At 39.4% G+C, this 14,901-nt stretch overlaps 1 protein-coding gene and 1 pseudogene across 1 annotated transcript; both read left to right on the forward strand.

The window, feature by feature from the left end:
* Positions 1 to 951: 951 nt before the first annotated feature.
* On the forward strand, positions 952 to 1,067 carry LOC115781049 (uncharacterized; annotated as a pseudogene).
* A 1,199-nt stretch (positions 1,068 to 2,266) lies between these two features.
* On the forward strand, positions 2,267 to 6,835 carry LOC115780293 (acidic mammalian chitinase-like). Its single transcript, XM_030729409.1, has 11 exons — positions 2,267 to 2,285; positions 2,410 to 2,439; positions 2,533 to 2,737; positions 3,035 to 3,091; positions 3,198 to 3,363; positions 4,336 to 4,460; positions 4,678 to 4,801; positions 5,836 to 6,018; positions 6,158 to 6,274; positions 6,392 to 6,518; positions 6,627 to 6,835. The coding sequence occupies exons 1-11, from the start codon at positions 2,267 to 2,269 to the stop codon at positions 6,833 to 6,835; spliced, it is 1,362 nt and encodes a 453-aa protein (XP_030585269.1).
* Positions 6,836 to 14,901: the final 8,066 nt, after the last annotated feature.

Genomic DNA, 14,901 nt, shown 5'->3' on the forward strand with positions numbered 1-14,901 from the left:
CCATCTTATCATGAACATTATCATGAACTGCATGTCGAGGGAGATGGCTTGCCACCACAGTATCCTGACTTACTCGTCTCCCCTGGCAGCCCCTCCCCTAACCACCCTAGTGCTCTCCAGGCTTTAAATGTGCTATTGCTTTGCTGAGGTGTTTTTTTGTAACCTCGTAAGGTGTTCATAATGAACACAGTATGAGATTATTTTTTTGAACCTACCTATCCTACTGTATCTCTTTCTGTTTTCTTGCTCAAGGTAGCGCCAGTACAATGGCTGCATGACCTCAGACACTTGTCTCCCCTGTTTGTTCTGTTGTTTGTATTTCTTGGATGGGTGTTCTGTTAACTATAATTTCCCCATTGTGGGATCAATAAAGTATCATCAATATGGGAGAAATATGCTCTCTCTCTAATCCCTGATTCAAAAGCAATGTCTGAATTTTCATTAGTTGACTTTCCATAAATTTTTAGTTATTATTACCTTTGTCAGTTTCAAGTTATTACAGCGACCATTGTGGGTTTTCTTTCTTTAATGGAAGGGTACCAACAATTTTGTCCATGTCTGTAGTCATGTGGTGGAAAGAATGCCTCAAGGATCTCCTCAGTCCTACTAAGAAGTAGTAAACACAGAGTCTGGGGACAAGAATGATAACGTGCCCATCACTGGGACTGAGGTCACTGAAGCTTTAATCAGCTTTACTTCAGCCAGTTAATACAATTGCATTGCATTAACTGGTTCAGAAATGTGTTCAAACTACTTGGATAAACTAACAATTATAAAAAATTATTAAAATAGTTAGCTTTGCCTGAAGTCTGTAACCAGTGAACGTTCTGCACATGTTATGTCATTATAAGTTATTATTATATAGTTCACTGTTATTCTCATCCTATAACAGCTGGGATATGTGCTAGTACCCCTACAATCCTGAATTGGATAAGTAGAAGAAAATGGCTGGCTTACAGCACCACCCTGAACCCGCCTGATCTCGTCTGGTCTCTGAAGCTAAACAGGGTCGGGCCTGGTTAGTACTTGAATGTGAGACCACCTGGGAATACCAGGTGCTGTTTGTGGGGTGGCTGTGGCTCAGGAGCTAAAGCAGGTCACCTATTAATCGGAAGGTTGACAGTTTGATTCCGGGCTGCATGCCAAAGTATCCTTGGGCAAGATACTGAACCCCAAGTTGCTCTCAGATGCAAGCGTTGGACTATGAATGTGTGTGAAAGGTTAGACAGTAAAAGCACTTAGCTTAGTTTCATATGGAAGTGCTTGTATGAATGGGTGAATGCAATGTTTTGTATGAGTGCTCAGATAGAGCAGAAAAGTGCTATATAAATGGTAAATGGACTAGTTCTTATATAGCACTCAAAGAGCTTAGACAACATGCTTACATTTACCCCATTCACACCCATTCATACAAGCACTTCCATGATTAACTAAGTGCTTTTATTATCTAACATTCACACACCTACGCTTGCGTCAGAGAGCAACTTGGGGTTAAGTGTCTTGCTCAAGGATACATTGGCATGCAGCCTGGAGTAGCCAGGAATCGAACCGCCGACCTTCTGATCAGTAGGTGACCTGCTCTACCTCCTGAGCTACAGCCACCATTAATTTACTGTTATTAATTAATAACAGTCTGATTACACTTATCACTGTAATGTCAGCTGCTAATCTGATTGCTTAGTTCAAAGTCAAATTCTTCAACGGGTTTACCAGGTCTTGCCTGGAAGGGGGGTTATAAGGAATGTCAGCTAGACTTCCACCACCCGGAGCCTTTATCACCTGCACTTTGACACCTTCGATTAGTCACAAATGAGAAAGATATAAATCTGTCCAACTCTGTCGAGCTCTGAAGTCTACTTCAGTGGTTCTTGCAGGAAGGTAATGAAATAATTTGTGTTGTACACAACTAGCATTTTGCTGGAATGGGGAGAGTTGTGGTTACATTATAGTGCACTTACTAATAGCTACACATAGGCCTAAAATTAAGAATTCACTGAGTTTTTAGATTGCTTAGATTGTTTTAATAAGTATTTTGTTTTAGCATTCAGTACGACATCAAAACAGTGTTTGAAACCTTTTCAATTTTCAGTTGTCAAAACCTGTAATATTTTACTGAGGTAGTGTTCAGCTGACTAAATAAGGAGAAATTGTAGTAGCAGCTACAAAATGTCTGATTTTGTTTGCTATACCATTTAATGACACTGATTTATGATCGTTCAGAGGCTCATTTCTACAGAAAGAAAAAGTGGAATCTCCAGACAGCAACATGGCAAAACTCGTTGTAGGTAAATAACATTCAATCATTCATTCATTTTCCTTAGAGAATCATTGTAAGACTATTATTATTACTGTAATTATGAATTGAATGTATTGTTACTTTTTTCATGATTTCTTCCTTCTTTATTTCAGCTCTGGGAATTCTATTCGCTCTACACATTGGTAAATATCTGCGTTCAGTGATACTTTTCTTGCCATTAATATGATCAAAGTTTCAGAACAAACCCAAAGTGTCTTTGTTCTGTCTGCCCTCAGCTTCATCCACTAAACTGGTGTGCCATATGACTAACTGGGCCCAGTACAGACCAAGCGCTGGCAAATTCACACCAGACAACGTCGACCCCTTCCTGTGCACCCATGTCATCTATGCTTTGGCCACCATTAACAGCTTCAACCAGATCAGCCCCATCGAGTGGAACGATGAGCAGCTGTACGGCAGCCTCAACAGCCTCAAGAATGTGTGAGTTTACGCAATCATACTAAGTCAGGCTGGGCACCAATAGTCAGATTAACAACAATAATTACTATTGTTTAACATTAGCCTGCAACTGCTTTTAAATCCAAAAACATGTTTCAGTGCTTCCATTATAGTTTTTTCTTATTCTTAGTAGCTTTTAGAAGATTTAGACAAGAACTATGTGTAGCTTTGAATTCTTTCCCAACAGTTCTTAATGATTTAGAAAAGAAAAATAGGATCATGGATCATTCTTTAATAATTTAAGGTTGTGTCTGTGTGTCTGTCTCTCCCCACTACCAGCAACCCTGCACTGAAGACTCTGCTGTCTGTTGGAGGAACAGTTAATGGAGTGAGCCCGTGAGTTCCATCTACACCAGTTTTTAATATATTTACTTCAAATACCTTCCTTTATTACTTTAATGTAGAACAGATGTCACAGTTCTTTTTCCATGCATCTCATCAGATTCATTGCCATGGTTGCCAAACCTGAGAGTCGTGCAATCTTCATCAAGTCTGTCATCAATTTCCTGCGCACCCATAACTTTGACGGGCTAAACCTGGCCTGGGAATATCCTGGACACAATGGTAGCTCAGAGGGGGACAAGGAGAAGTTCACTCTGTTGGTCACGGTAAGCACGGCTCACAATGGCCTTAAATTTTAAATACAATTTTGAATCTATGTTTTTTTCTTTATGATTTAAGTCTTTTGGTTGGATTCTTGGTCTCCAGTGTCTAGCCCGAAATAAGGCCATACTGGATGTCTTGTTTCTTTTAATGCATTACATTAGCATAGTACTACTGACAAATCTAAAACCGCACCCTACCAAAAGGGGTGAAAGGAAAAAGAGAGCTAGTAAAAAGGTAAAAAAAGAATAAAAAATTGAAAAATAGCCACAAATATCCATCCTTCCACTTATCCTTTTCAGGGTCACAGAGTGGCTGGAATCCATCCCAGCTGACATAGGGCGAGAAGCAGGGTATACGTTGTACAGTTTGCCAGCCTGTCGCAGGGCTAACACAGAGAGAGAGACAGGCAACCATTTACACTCACATTCACACCTATGAGCAATTTAGAATCACCAGTTAACCTAACCCCAGTAACTCCATGTCTTTGGACAGCGTAACTTGTTCCTGATAGCCTGACTAGTGTGTAGGCATCCTGCATAGGTGATAATCCAACAAATCTCGACTTACTGGATATTTTAATATTGATATCTTTTAAATCTTAATAATTTTTTCCTTTTATGTATTCATTTAACTTATTATAACAACACAGTTTTGCACAACTACAATATATGCACACCCATCTACAGATTACAATGTAACACCTGCTGAAAAAGTCTTGTCAAACTTTTTGTTTAATTTTATCCATCTGCACCCTGTAGTACACATAGATGGATGAAAGGATGGATGTACCCTACCCTGTTTTCTTTCGCTTTTCTTCTTCAGTCTCTTTTTCCCTATGTCAGCATTCTTTTTTAAATATATACATTAATTGTATTTATGTAAATGTTGACATTTGTTTCCTCAAAAAAACAAAATAGCCTTTCTCATTATTTTCTCTGACTGGATCTAAGTTGCTTTTGTTGTTGTGACTATAGGAACTGGCCAAGGCTTTTGAGGATGATGCCAAAGACAATAAGAGAACTCAGCTGCTGCTGTCAGCCAATGTTGCTGCAATCCGTCAGACCATTGACAGAGCATACGAGGTCAACAAGATTGCACCGTAAGTTTGATTTCAGCACGTGTGTAAATTTTCACCAAAGTAAGGCAGCCAAAAGGTTTATTTGCACCAGTATTGAAATAGATATACCTGCATTACTTATTTCAAATGACATAGTGCTCAATTTTACATTTCCTGTTTGGCCAAAAAAAAGGTCCCATATGTTCTGTGTCTTCCGCCAATGAACAAATGTGTTGTACAACACCTTCTAACTCAACAGCAACTTTGACTTTATCAACATCATGACCTATGACTTCCATGGACACTGGGAGGCAGTAACTGGACACAACAGCCCTCTGTATGATAGCTCTGTGGACTCTGGCTCCCAAATTCATTACAATATAGTAAGAACTACACCATCACATCTACAGCTGTCTTTCAGTGTGTTCTTTTGAATGGTTTCAGTATTGCTGTGAACAGGGTGAGATTTGTGAGAAAAAAAAAGTAGAGCTGAAATGTTTGGTTTTTTCTTCATAAAAATAATTCAGGAACCCCAGCAGTCCTATATACTGTGAAGCCTGTTAGACTATTTATTACTAATGTCAGTGTAACATTTCGTCCCCTTAGAATTATAAGGTTCTATATGCATTCTGACCTGTTTTGAGATATTAAATAACAAAACCTTATAATACCAAGTTAAAGCTTGATTTTGCAAATAGAACCTTTTCGTTTTATGAATAAAATGGCCAAAGTTGTATATAACTGAAAAAAATCTCTTACATATTGTTGAACAGAGGTCAACAAATAAGAAAATGACAATAAGTCAATTTTGTCAAAAATGTCAGAACCTTATAATTTTAAAGGGACAATTTATAGAATGTTTATGTGAACTTCCTTCATTATTATGCTCTCCAATGTCATGTGCCAACAGACTGCAGAGTAGGTACTAAAACTCTGCTCCCAGTGAGGTAGATTATCTTGTCAGTAGTTTTACATCCTCACTGTGTACGATTTTGGATACTGTGGTGGCTCCTCTGAAAAGGAAAGCCTCAAATCAGAAGTGTCTGACTCACAAACGGGCAGCTTAAAGCAGATAACATGTAAGCTGGACAGGAAATGGGATCTCACTTATGTAGAAGATGTTAATTTAGCCTGGAAAAAGAGTTTGTTGCTCTATAAAAAGCCTTCCATAAAGCTAGGAAATCTTACTCTTCATCACTAATTGAAGAAAATAAGGACAACCCCAGGTTTCTTTTCAGCACTGTAGCCAGAGGAGCTGAGGACTCTTTTAAGAGACATAGCCATCCTAGTAAAGCCATGTTTCTTTCCCGTACTGAATGTAGTCAGCTAAATTTGCTTTTGAGTTGGTATGCAAATACTGGCAGACAATTGCCGAACTGATTCTGAAAAAGATTATATTCCTCTCCCTTTTTTGTAGAACTCCTCTGTATCCCATTGGCTATCTCTGGGAGCACCATCTGAAAAGCTGCTTCTAGGTTTCCCCACCTATGGAAGGACCTACCGTCTTAGCACTGGTGCAACTGGCCTGGGAGCACCAGCTAACGGCCCTGCAGATGCTGGACCCTACACTCGCACTGCTGGAATCTGGGCTTTCTATGAGGTACAACATTAAAAGCTCAACTTAGTTTGTGCTAAATGTCTGCTATTACTGTCACCCATGAGTACACTTAACAAGGAGTATCTCAATCCCAAAACCTGTGTTGTTTGATGTAGCTCTGTCAATATTTCCCTTTTAACAGATCTGTGACTTCATTAATACTGCCACTGTTGACTGGATCTCTGAGCAAGAGGTTCCATATGCCACCTATGGCAGTGCCTGGCTGGGCTATGATGACCAGCGCAGCTATTCTTCCAAGGTAAACAATTTATATGTGCCTCAAAAAAAAAACTAGTTATTCTATTTGTTTTGTTCTATTGACTGGTTCCTATTATTAAGATAATCATTTGTTTTACCAATGTGGCTTTTTGTGCAGGTCCAGTGGATGACTGCCCACAGTTTGGGAGGTGCTCATGTGTGGACTATGGATATGGATGACTTCAGTGGATCCTTCTGCTCAGCTGGAGCTTATCCTCTGATAAACCACCTCAGGATGTCAATGGGTAAATACTATAAATCAGCTAACTTCACTACCTTAGATTTGATTAAAAAGAAAAAAAGGTTTAGTCACTTTCTGCGTATAACTTATTTTTCTCTGTCACATGATGAAGGCTTTGGCCCAAAGCCTACAACCACTCCACGCCCCACCACAACGAAGGACCCTCTTGCTGACTTCTGCCGTGGCCGTCCTGATGGCTTGTATGAGAACCCAGCTGACAAAACCACCTACTTCCAGTGCTACCAGGGAAACACCTACCTGCACCGCTGCCAGCCTGGTCTCATCTACTGGGACTCCTGCAAGTGCTGCAACTGGCCCTGAGCCACAGAAGCAGGAACTACAGAACAGAACATTTCATATCATAAGCACAAAGTTCATAAATATATAATGCAGTCATTTATGTTTCAGTGAAATCTTGTCAGAGCTTACACCGATGACTATAATTGTCCAGGGTTGCAACAGGAACAGAGACTAAATAAATAAGAATATTACTTTTTGTAGTTCATTCACTACTTTCTTTCTTTCTTCATCAAAATAAATAAAATCTATGTTGTTCTGAAGATTGAAGCTTGAATATTTATACTTACTGTTACTGTACTCTTTTATTTTGTTTTATAGAAAAACAAGACAATTTTATCCGCTTTCTAAAGCAGTGAAATTTTGTTTGCATGATTATATGCTTTTTAAACTGTGCCTTACTACATTCTACCTAATTCAGTTACTCAAATTTCAAGTGACAGTTTGTTTTCATTACGGCTGTAGCTCAGGAGGTAGAGCAGGTCACCTACTAATCGGAAGGTTGGTGGTTTGATTCCTGGCTGCTCCAGGCTGCATGCCAAAGTATCCTTGGCCAAGATACTAAACCCCAAGTTGCTCTCTGATGCAAGTGTTGGAGTATGAATGTGTGAATGTTAGGCAATTAAAAAAAGTGCAGGTGTGAATGGGTAAATGTGTTGTATAAGCACTTTGAGTGCTCAGATAATGTAGAAAAGCGCTATATAAGAACTAGTCTATTTACCATTTACACATCATTTAAATCAAATGAGGCAGCACAGTTGTGTGGTGTTGTGGTAGTTAGCACTGTGGCCACACAGCAAGCAGGTCCTTGATTAGAATGACATTTCTGTGTGGAGTTTACATATCCTTCAGCATGGGTTCTCTCCATGTTCTCTAGTCCTTACCCCACAGTCTAAAGACATGTATGGGTTAGGTTAATTGGTGATTCTAAATTGGCTGTAGGTACGAATGGTTGTCTGTCTGTCTGGTGACCTGTCCAGGGTGTACCCTGCCTCTCAGTCTCAGTCTGAAGAAGGGCAATCTGTGGTCCGAAACATCATTCACTATCAAGGTTTGTTTGGAATAAATATTTTTCAGGAGCTTTGCCAGAGTGCGGACCCTTTTCTCTTTTTCTTGTACCCTGCCTCTCACCCTATGGCAGCCGGAATGGGCATCCCTGAATTGTATAAGTGGGAGGAGCTAGATGGATGGATGGATGGATGGATGGATGGATGGACAGAGTCCATTTAAGCAACTGAAAAACTCATGTTCTTGTTACGGCGCATGTGTGGAGGTGGGAGAGGACCCAAATGCAGGACTCAGAGGCAGGCAGTTGTGAATGAACAAATGCGAGCCTTAATGGCAGCTGAGAATATGAACTAATAAACAAGCCAAGGCAAGACGAGAAACTGAGGACAATATAAACTGGGAAATAGTAACACTAGGGAGATGGGAGCACTGGAAGCAAAGGAACAAGCACTGCCACATCTGACAATGAGACTCTGATAAGGGGAACACTGAGACAATAAATACACAGAAGGATAATCATGGAACAGGTGAAGGAGAACAGGTGAACACAATCACAAAATGAGACAAGGAAATAAAACTAATCACAGAGAACAAGAGACAAAGACTGACAAAGTAAAACAAAACTACTGAACATAGAGACAGAAATGCAGACTTCCCACAGGAAGTTAGACACACAAAGGAGGAACGTAAACTAAGCATCAAAACTGAGAACATGATTAAACACACTTCAATGGAAACAAAGGGCAAGAAACCAAAACCAGGAATCACAAATGAGAACAGTTAGTCTTCAAAAGTCCATGAAACTCAAAATCACGAGGTTTCAGACCTTGGTCCATGACAGTTCTCTAACAAACAGATTAGTTAAGAAATATACAGTAGAATTTTTAATGATTAACACTTCCCTTGGCAGAACATTGTGCTTATCAGCCACTCATGATTCGTTAATGATTCAAGACTCCCAAGAATATTTTGTTCTGTGATGGTGGGGTTAGAATTAAAGTGTACTAGCTTCAAGCATTGCTGTTTCCCACAGAATATGTTATATTACACTACTATGCAAATGTTTCATGCACAAAAGTAAAGCGAGGATGTTTTTTTGTATTCATCCATTAAGGTGCAAAGTTTAGTTCATTAGAGGAAGGCTGTGAAGGCATCTGTCTCACAGTCTCTTTACGTAAATTCTAATCAATTAGACACTTCTCTGTTTAGATTGTTTGATGTCATTCTTAACATCTTAGGTGCTTAAATTATTTGCACCTAATTATTTGGGCTTCCACTTGAATTTATAGATGGATATTGATCACATAAAGCATCATCAAAGGTCATCTAAGGCACTGACTACTGTCATGTTGAAATTGTTGACTTCCTGACATGCCTTCTTAATTCTTTTTATCCTAGCTTCAACAACTCTTTCTTCCTGATATGGCTCATCAACTTTATCCCTCTATAATTACTACAACTTTGCACCTAACCCTTGTTCTTGAAAATTGGTACAAATACACTTCTTCTCTATTCCTTGGGAATCCTTTCACTCTGGATTGTGCTTAACAATCTGGTTAAAAAGTCCACTTCCCTCTTTTCTACACATCTCCATATTTCCACAAGTATGCCATCAAGACCAACCATATTTCCACTCTTCATCTTCTTCATAGCTGCCAGCACTTCCTCCTCACTAATCCTTTGCACTTCCTGATTCACTATCTTTCCTCCATTGGTTCTCCTCTCACTCTCATTTTCTTCATTCATCAATTTCTCAAAATACTCCTTCCGTTTTCACAGCGCATTCCCTTCACTCTTTAGTATATTTCCATCTCTGTCCTTAACCACCCTAACCTGCTGAACATCCTTTCCAACTCAATCTGGATTAGCTGTCTATTAGCTGTGTCCAAATTCCGCATCCTTCCAAGGACCTGGCCTTCCTAGACTGTGTCCTTTGCAGCCCATGAAGACCACAAAGGCCAGAAGTGAGCGGCTGTGAAATTGGATGGTCTAGCGTTAATATCAGCATCACCTGTCCTCACCTCAGTGTAGCTCATGTTGCCTAGCAACCGTGACAATGCAAAGCACAGCTGTGGAAAAGAAGCTGTTAAAATGGAGCCGAACTTTTGCTCCTTTTTGTGGTTTAATTTTAATTCTTTAATTATACAGCTGAGCGAATGATTCATTTCTAAATATATTAACAGCTCTTTAGTGAGACATTAATATTCAATGAAACTATCCAGTTATGATGCTTAACTTAAATTTCAGCGTGCAGCAGGTAATGATCACTGAAAGAGGACCTGTATCACGATTTGTTAAACTTCATGACTGAGCATGTTTGATTATATATCAAAGTAGATAACCTGTCCCAGGCTCTGTCACTATAGTCAGTTTCACCCCTCCTCTGTTGAATACAGTCTATTTACCAATATAGTGAAGATATTACACATCAGCAACACACAGAACATCACTTTTTGGCAGCTTTTAACAAGCTTTCCATTATGTAAGAGTTTTTCCTGTATAGTGTATTGTCATTAAGATTTTTTCCAGTCTACAATGTTAAATTGGATTATCAATAAACATTTATGAAAGCTCTTGGCACGTAAAACAATATCAAATTACTGCCCCAGATTTTGAAAATGCGATTCAGAAAGAGTTACAGAATTTTGTACCTGGGATTTAAGTAAAATCTGTCTTCCCCATAAACAGGACAAGCTTAATGGTCTGACATCTGCAGGGTAATTTATGCTAACCATTTCAAATACATCACTTCTAGCTACTACATAGGCATAGAAATGTTCATCAAAACCTTCAACTGATAAAACTCAGTATCCCTTCTTTCTCACATTGTGGTTACTAATTGCATACTAATTGCGTACTAATATACATACTAATTCACCAAACAGGCGTTCACCTCTTGTCATAGTTAAGAGGAACGACAGTGTCTGGTTGATCTGCCCAAACACACTGACTGTGGGTACGACATGGATTGTGCTTAGAGTGTCAAGATCAGCATGTTTTGTATGCAGGTTTTCAAGATGCAGCTCACCATGTTCCAATGATCGTACAATGACAGGAAAAGTATTTGGTATTGATATTTGTCTCTCTAGTGGCTTCCCAAATTTCTAGTTGTACACACTCTGCATTTGAGTCTTATAAGCCAGTGTTTTTGATTTGTTTTTAAAGTTACAGACTACATGAGCTTGATGTTTCAAAGGACAGTGTTTACTTTCAAACCTCTTGCACATAACTTCACAAGTGGCCCAAACTTTATCATCATTCTGCCATAGAGAATCATAAAATGGTGCATGGGAATAAGTGGTCTGTCTGGATAACATAAGATATAAGATTGCAAATGTTGTTAATTCCACATGAACATTATTGCACTTGCTTAGTGTAGGTGAATGATAAGATGTTAATTATTCTGCTGTGGGTCAGTGCTGGGTGTAGAGCCTGACAGCAGCAGCAGCAAGGAAGGACCTAGAATAATGCTCTCTTACACACTTCAGATGAAGCAGTTGCTCACTGAAGGAGCTGAAAAGCTAATTTATGCATTTATTACTTCTAGACTGGACTATTGTAATTTATTATTTTCAGGTCGTCCTAAAAGCTCCCTGAAAAACCTGCTGCTGATCCAAAATGCTGCAGCTAGAGTACTGACAGGGACTAGAAAGAGAGAGCAGATTTCTCCCATATTGGCTTCTCTTCATTGGCTCCCTGTTAAATCTAGAATAGAATTTAAAATCCTTCTCCTCACATACAAGGTCTTGAATAATCAGGCCCCATCTTATCTCAAAGACCTCATAGTACTATACCATCCTAATAGACTGCTGGCGTACTTGTGGTTCCTAGGATACTTAAGAGTAGAATGGGAGGCAGAGCCTTCAGCTTTCAGGCGCCTCTTCTGTGTAACCAGCTCCCAGTTTGGATTTGGGAGGGAGACACCATCTCCATTTTTAAAATTAGGCTTAAAACTTTTCTTTTTGATCAAGCTTATAGTTAGGGCTGGACCAGGTGACCCTGAACCTTCCCTTAGTTATGCTGCTATAGGCCTAGGCTGCTGGGGGGTTCCCATAATGCACTGTTTCTTTTCATTCACCTTACTTACTCTGTTTATACTCCACTCTGCATTTAATCATTAATTATTATTAATCTCTGGCTCTCTTCCACAGCATGTCTTTTGTCCTGTCTCTCTCCCCTCAGCTCCAAGTGGTCACAGCAGATGACTGCCCCTCCCTGAGCCTGGTTCTGTTGGAGGTTTCTTCCTGTTAAAAGGGAGTTTTGCTTCCCACTGTCGCCAAGTGCTGCTCATAGGGGGTCGTTTTGACTTTGGGTTTTTCTCTGTATTATTGTAAGGTCTTTACCCACAATACAAAGCTTCTTGTGGCAACTGTTTGTTGTGATTTGGAACTATATAAATAAAACTGAATTGAATTGAATTGAAGTCTCTCTGGAGTCACTGCGCTGCAGTGTCAAAGATTTAACCACATTTTCAAAGCGGGTTAAATAACTGCAGATAAGGGTTTTAATAATAAAATAAAACAGGATTAACACCGGAAATGTAATCTAAGTCATGTTATTACACTCTGAGCCTGAGGGACAGTAGGTGGCAGTATGCACCAAGGTCTGTAGCAACAAATAGCTGTTTTTGCACCGTCCCATGAAGCTCAACCAACCAACCAACTTTATTTATAAAGCACTTTAAAAGAGCCAGATCAGATACAAAATGCTGTATATCAAATGAATACAAATATCAAACAAAGAACCAGCAATTATTAATTATTAAACAATAATACATTAAAATAAGTAAGATCAGTGTCTCATGCTCAGTTAAACGCCAAAGATTATAAATGTGTTTTAAGATAAGTTTAAAAAATGGACAATGTAGGTCTAATGCACAAAGGAAATTCATTCTATAACCTATAGGGACAGTGCTTAGACCCAGGAGCAATTGGGTCTAAGCACCAACTGTTCTGTGTTTTTTCATTATAATGAAGAAAATTTAGGGCCATCAAAAATGTGATCAAAACATACAAAAAGTGATTAAATTGAGAAGCTATCCATCTGCTTAATTGGTGCATAGATCTGGCTATCATCAGTGTAGCGATGATGTCCAGATCTAAGTAGACTGATGGTAGTGAAAGGTGTTTCCTAAGAATGGATCCCAATGGAAGCAGATAAAGTGAAAAAGAAAGGGCCCTAAAATTGAGCATTGTGGAAACTCAAAATAAGCAGTGGTGCAGAGGAGGAATCAGAGCCAGCAAAGCTTACAGAAATAATACTGCCAACTAAATAAGACTTAAACCATTCCAGAGCAGTGCCACGACTACCCACAAGATACTGTAAATGGGATATTAGGATATCATGGTCAACTGTATTGTAGTGGCTATTTCTCCACACAAATCAAATGGATACTGAGACATCGTCTAGGACTAGAGCTTTTGCAGGTCAAAAGATAAGACAAACTCCATGCCACATGGTGCATTTGGGTCGGTTGATTCACCACATTCCATCGAACTTACAGACATAAGAGTGTTAACCAGCAGCCTCTCTGTCACCTGGTAAAAACCATATGCGCCAGTGCCTGCATGACCCGTTCCACTAAACCTACTTATGCCAAATAATTGCACACCTGATTGGCCAAAAACACAAAAGTAAACTCTAATTTTCCAAAGTAAAATAAACCACAAATTATCCTTATGTAAAAACACATATAGCATTTGAATACGAAAATAAAAAATAAACCACAAATAGCTCCAACAACCCATCCCCTAATTGTACATGTGCTAACACACAATTACTTTTAGGGTAAGCATGTAGGAGCTATTTCTATGTCCTACATAACCTACACTACAAATCTCCAGGAGGAGACAGAGCTTGGTTACAGGTCGCTCCAATATACTGTTCTTGGTCTGGACGTCACAGAATGAACCAACCTCCTGGAGCTGTGGCATCAGCAATGATGACTATGTCTCCTGAACAGAAGCTCCTCTTTGGTCTTTCTGTCTTTCCTGAATCACAAGTAGATAGTCCGATGTCCATCTCTTCCAAAAGAGCTCAGCAATATACTGCACTTGTCTCCATCTCCTTTTGATGTACAAGTCAGTAACTCAAACAAACTTGTTGCCAAAATAGGCTTCACCCATTCACACATATTCATACAAACAAACAATAAAATCATGATTGTACTGCTCTATTAACATGCTTTCCAAGTATTCAGAAGATATGTGGTTTGCTGTTACAACAGTGCAGCCTGTTTGGACAGAATTACCTCTGTTTGTGCTGTAATCTGGGATGGCTGTGGCTCAGGAAATAGAGCAGGTCATCTACTAATTGGAAGATTGTTGATTTGATCCCTGGTTGCTACAGTCTGCATGCTAAAGTGTCCTTGGGCATGATATTAAAACCCACAGTTGCTCCCAAAGTATTTATTGGAGTGTAGATTTGACTGCACAAATGCAAGTGTGTTGTATAAAGTGCTTTCAGTGCTCAAGGAGAGTAATAAAAGCACTATACTGTATAAGAACTAGTCCATTTACTTGGTGTTGCCTTTGAGAAACCTGAAGCTAGATACAGCAGCAACCATTGTTGATTGTCATCCAGGAGCCAGAGTGTTGGGAAATATTTTTATCACCCAATGTGGATATTTAAAGTTGTTATTTCTACTTCTGTTTATTTGCAACTAAACTGCTTTCTACACTGTAATAAAATGCATATTGTGTGTCTAAAAGTAGTAGGAAGATTTGAGGCCTGTTTGTATTGCTCTTATTTGTGTTCAGGGCCCCAGAAGCTCTGCTACCCCTCCCTAGCAGTCTGCTGTGGCCAAGCAGGCCCTCTCAGATCATCCCCAAAGCATACTCGTCTTCTGCTCTAGCCCCGTGATGAACCTGTTGCTCATTCAAATTCATGCTTAGGGGTCTGAGCTCATAAAACTGCACCTTTTTGAGTTCATGTACAGGACACCAGTCATCCTGTTTGCCCATTTTTCGATTTTTACTGGTAATAGGGATAAATCTGTCCAGTAGACCTAGCCATAGGATACCTTGCTTATGTAGCACAGCCAAAGATTTTGGAAATGCAAATCAAGAAAGTGTAAATCTGTC

The sequence above is a fragment of the Archocentrus centrarchus genome, chromosome 5 (assembly GCF_007364275.1).
Source record: "Archocentrus centrarchus isolate MPI-CPG fArcCen1 chromosome 5, fArcCen1, whole genome shotgun sequence".
NCBI classification, from domain to species: Eukaryota; Metazoa; Chordata; class Actinopteri; order Cichliformes; family Cichlidae; genus Archocentrus; species Archocentrus centrarchus.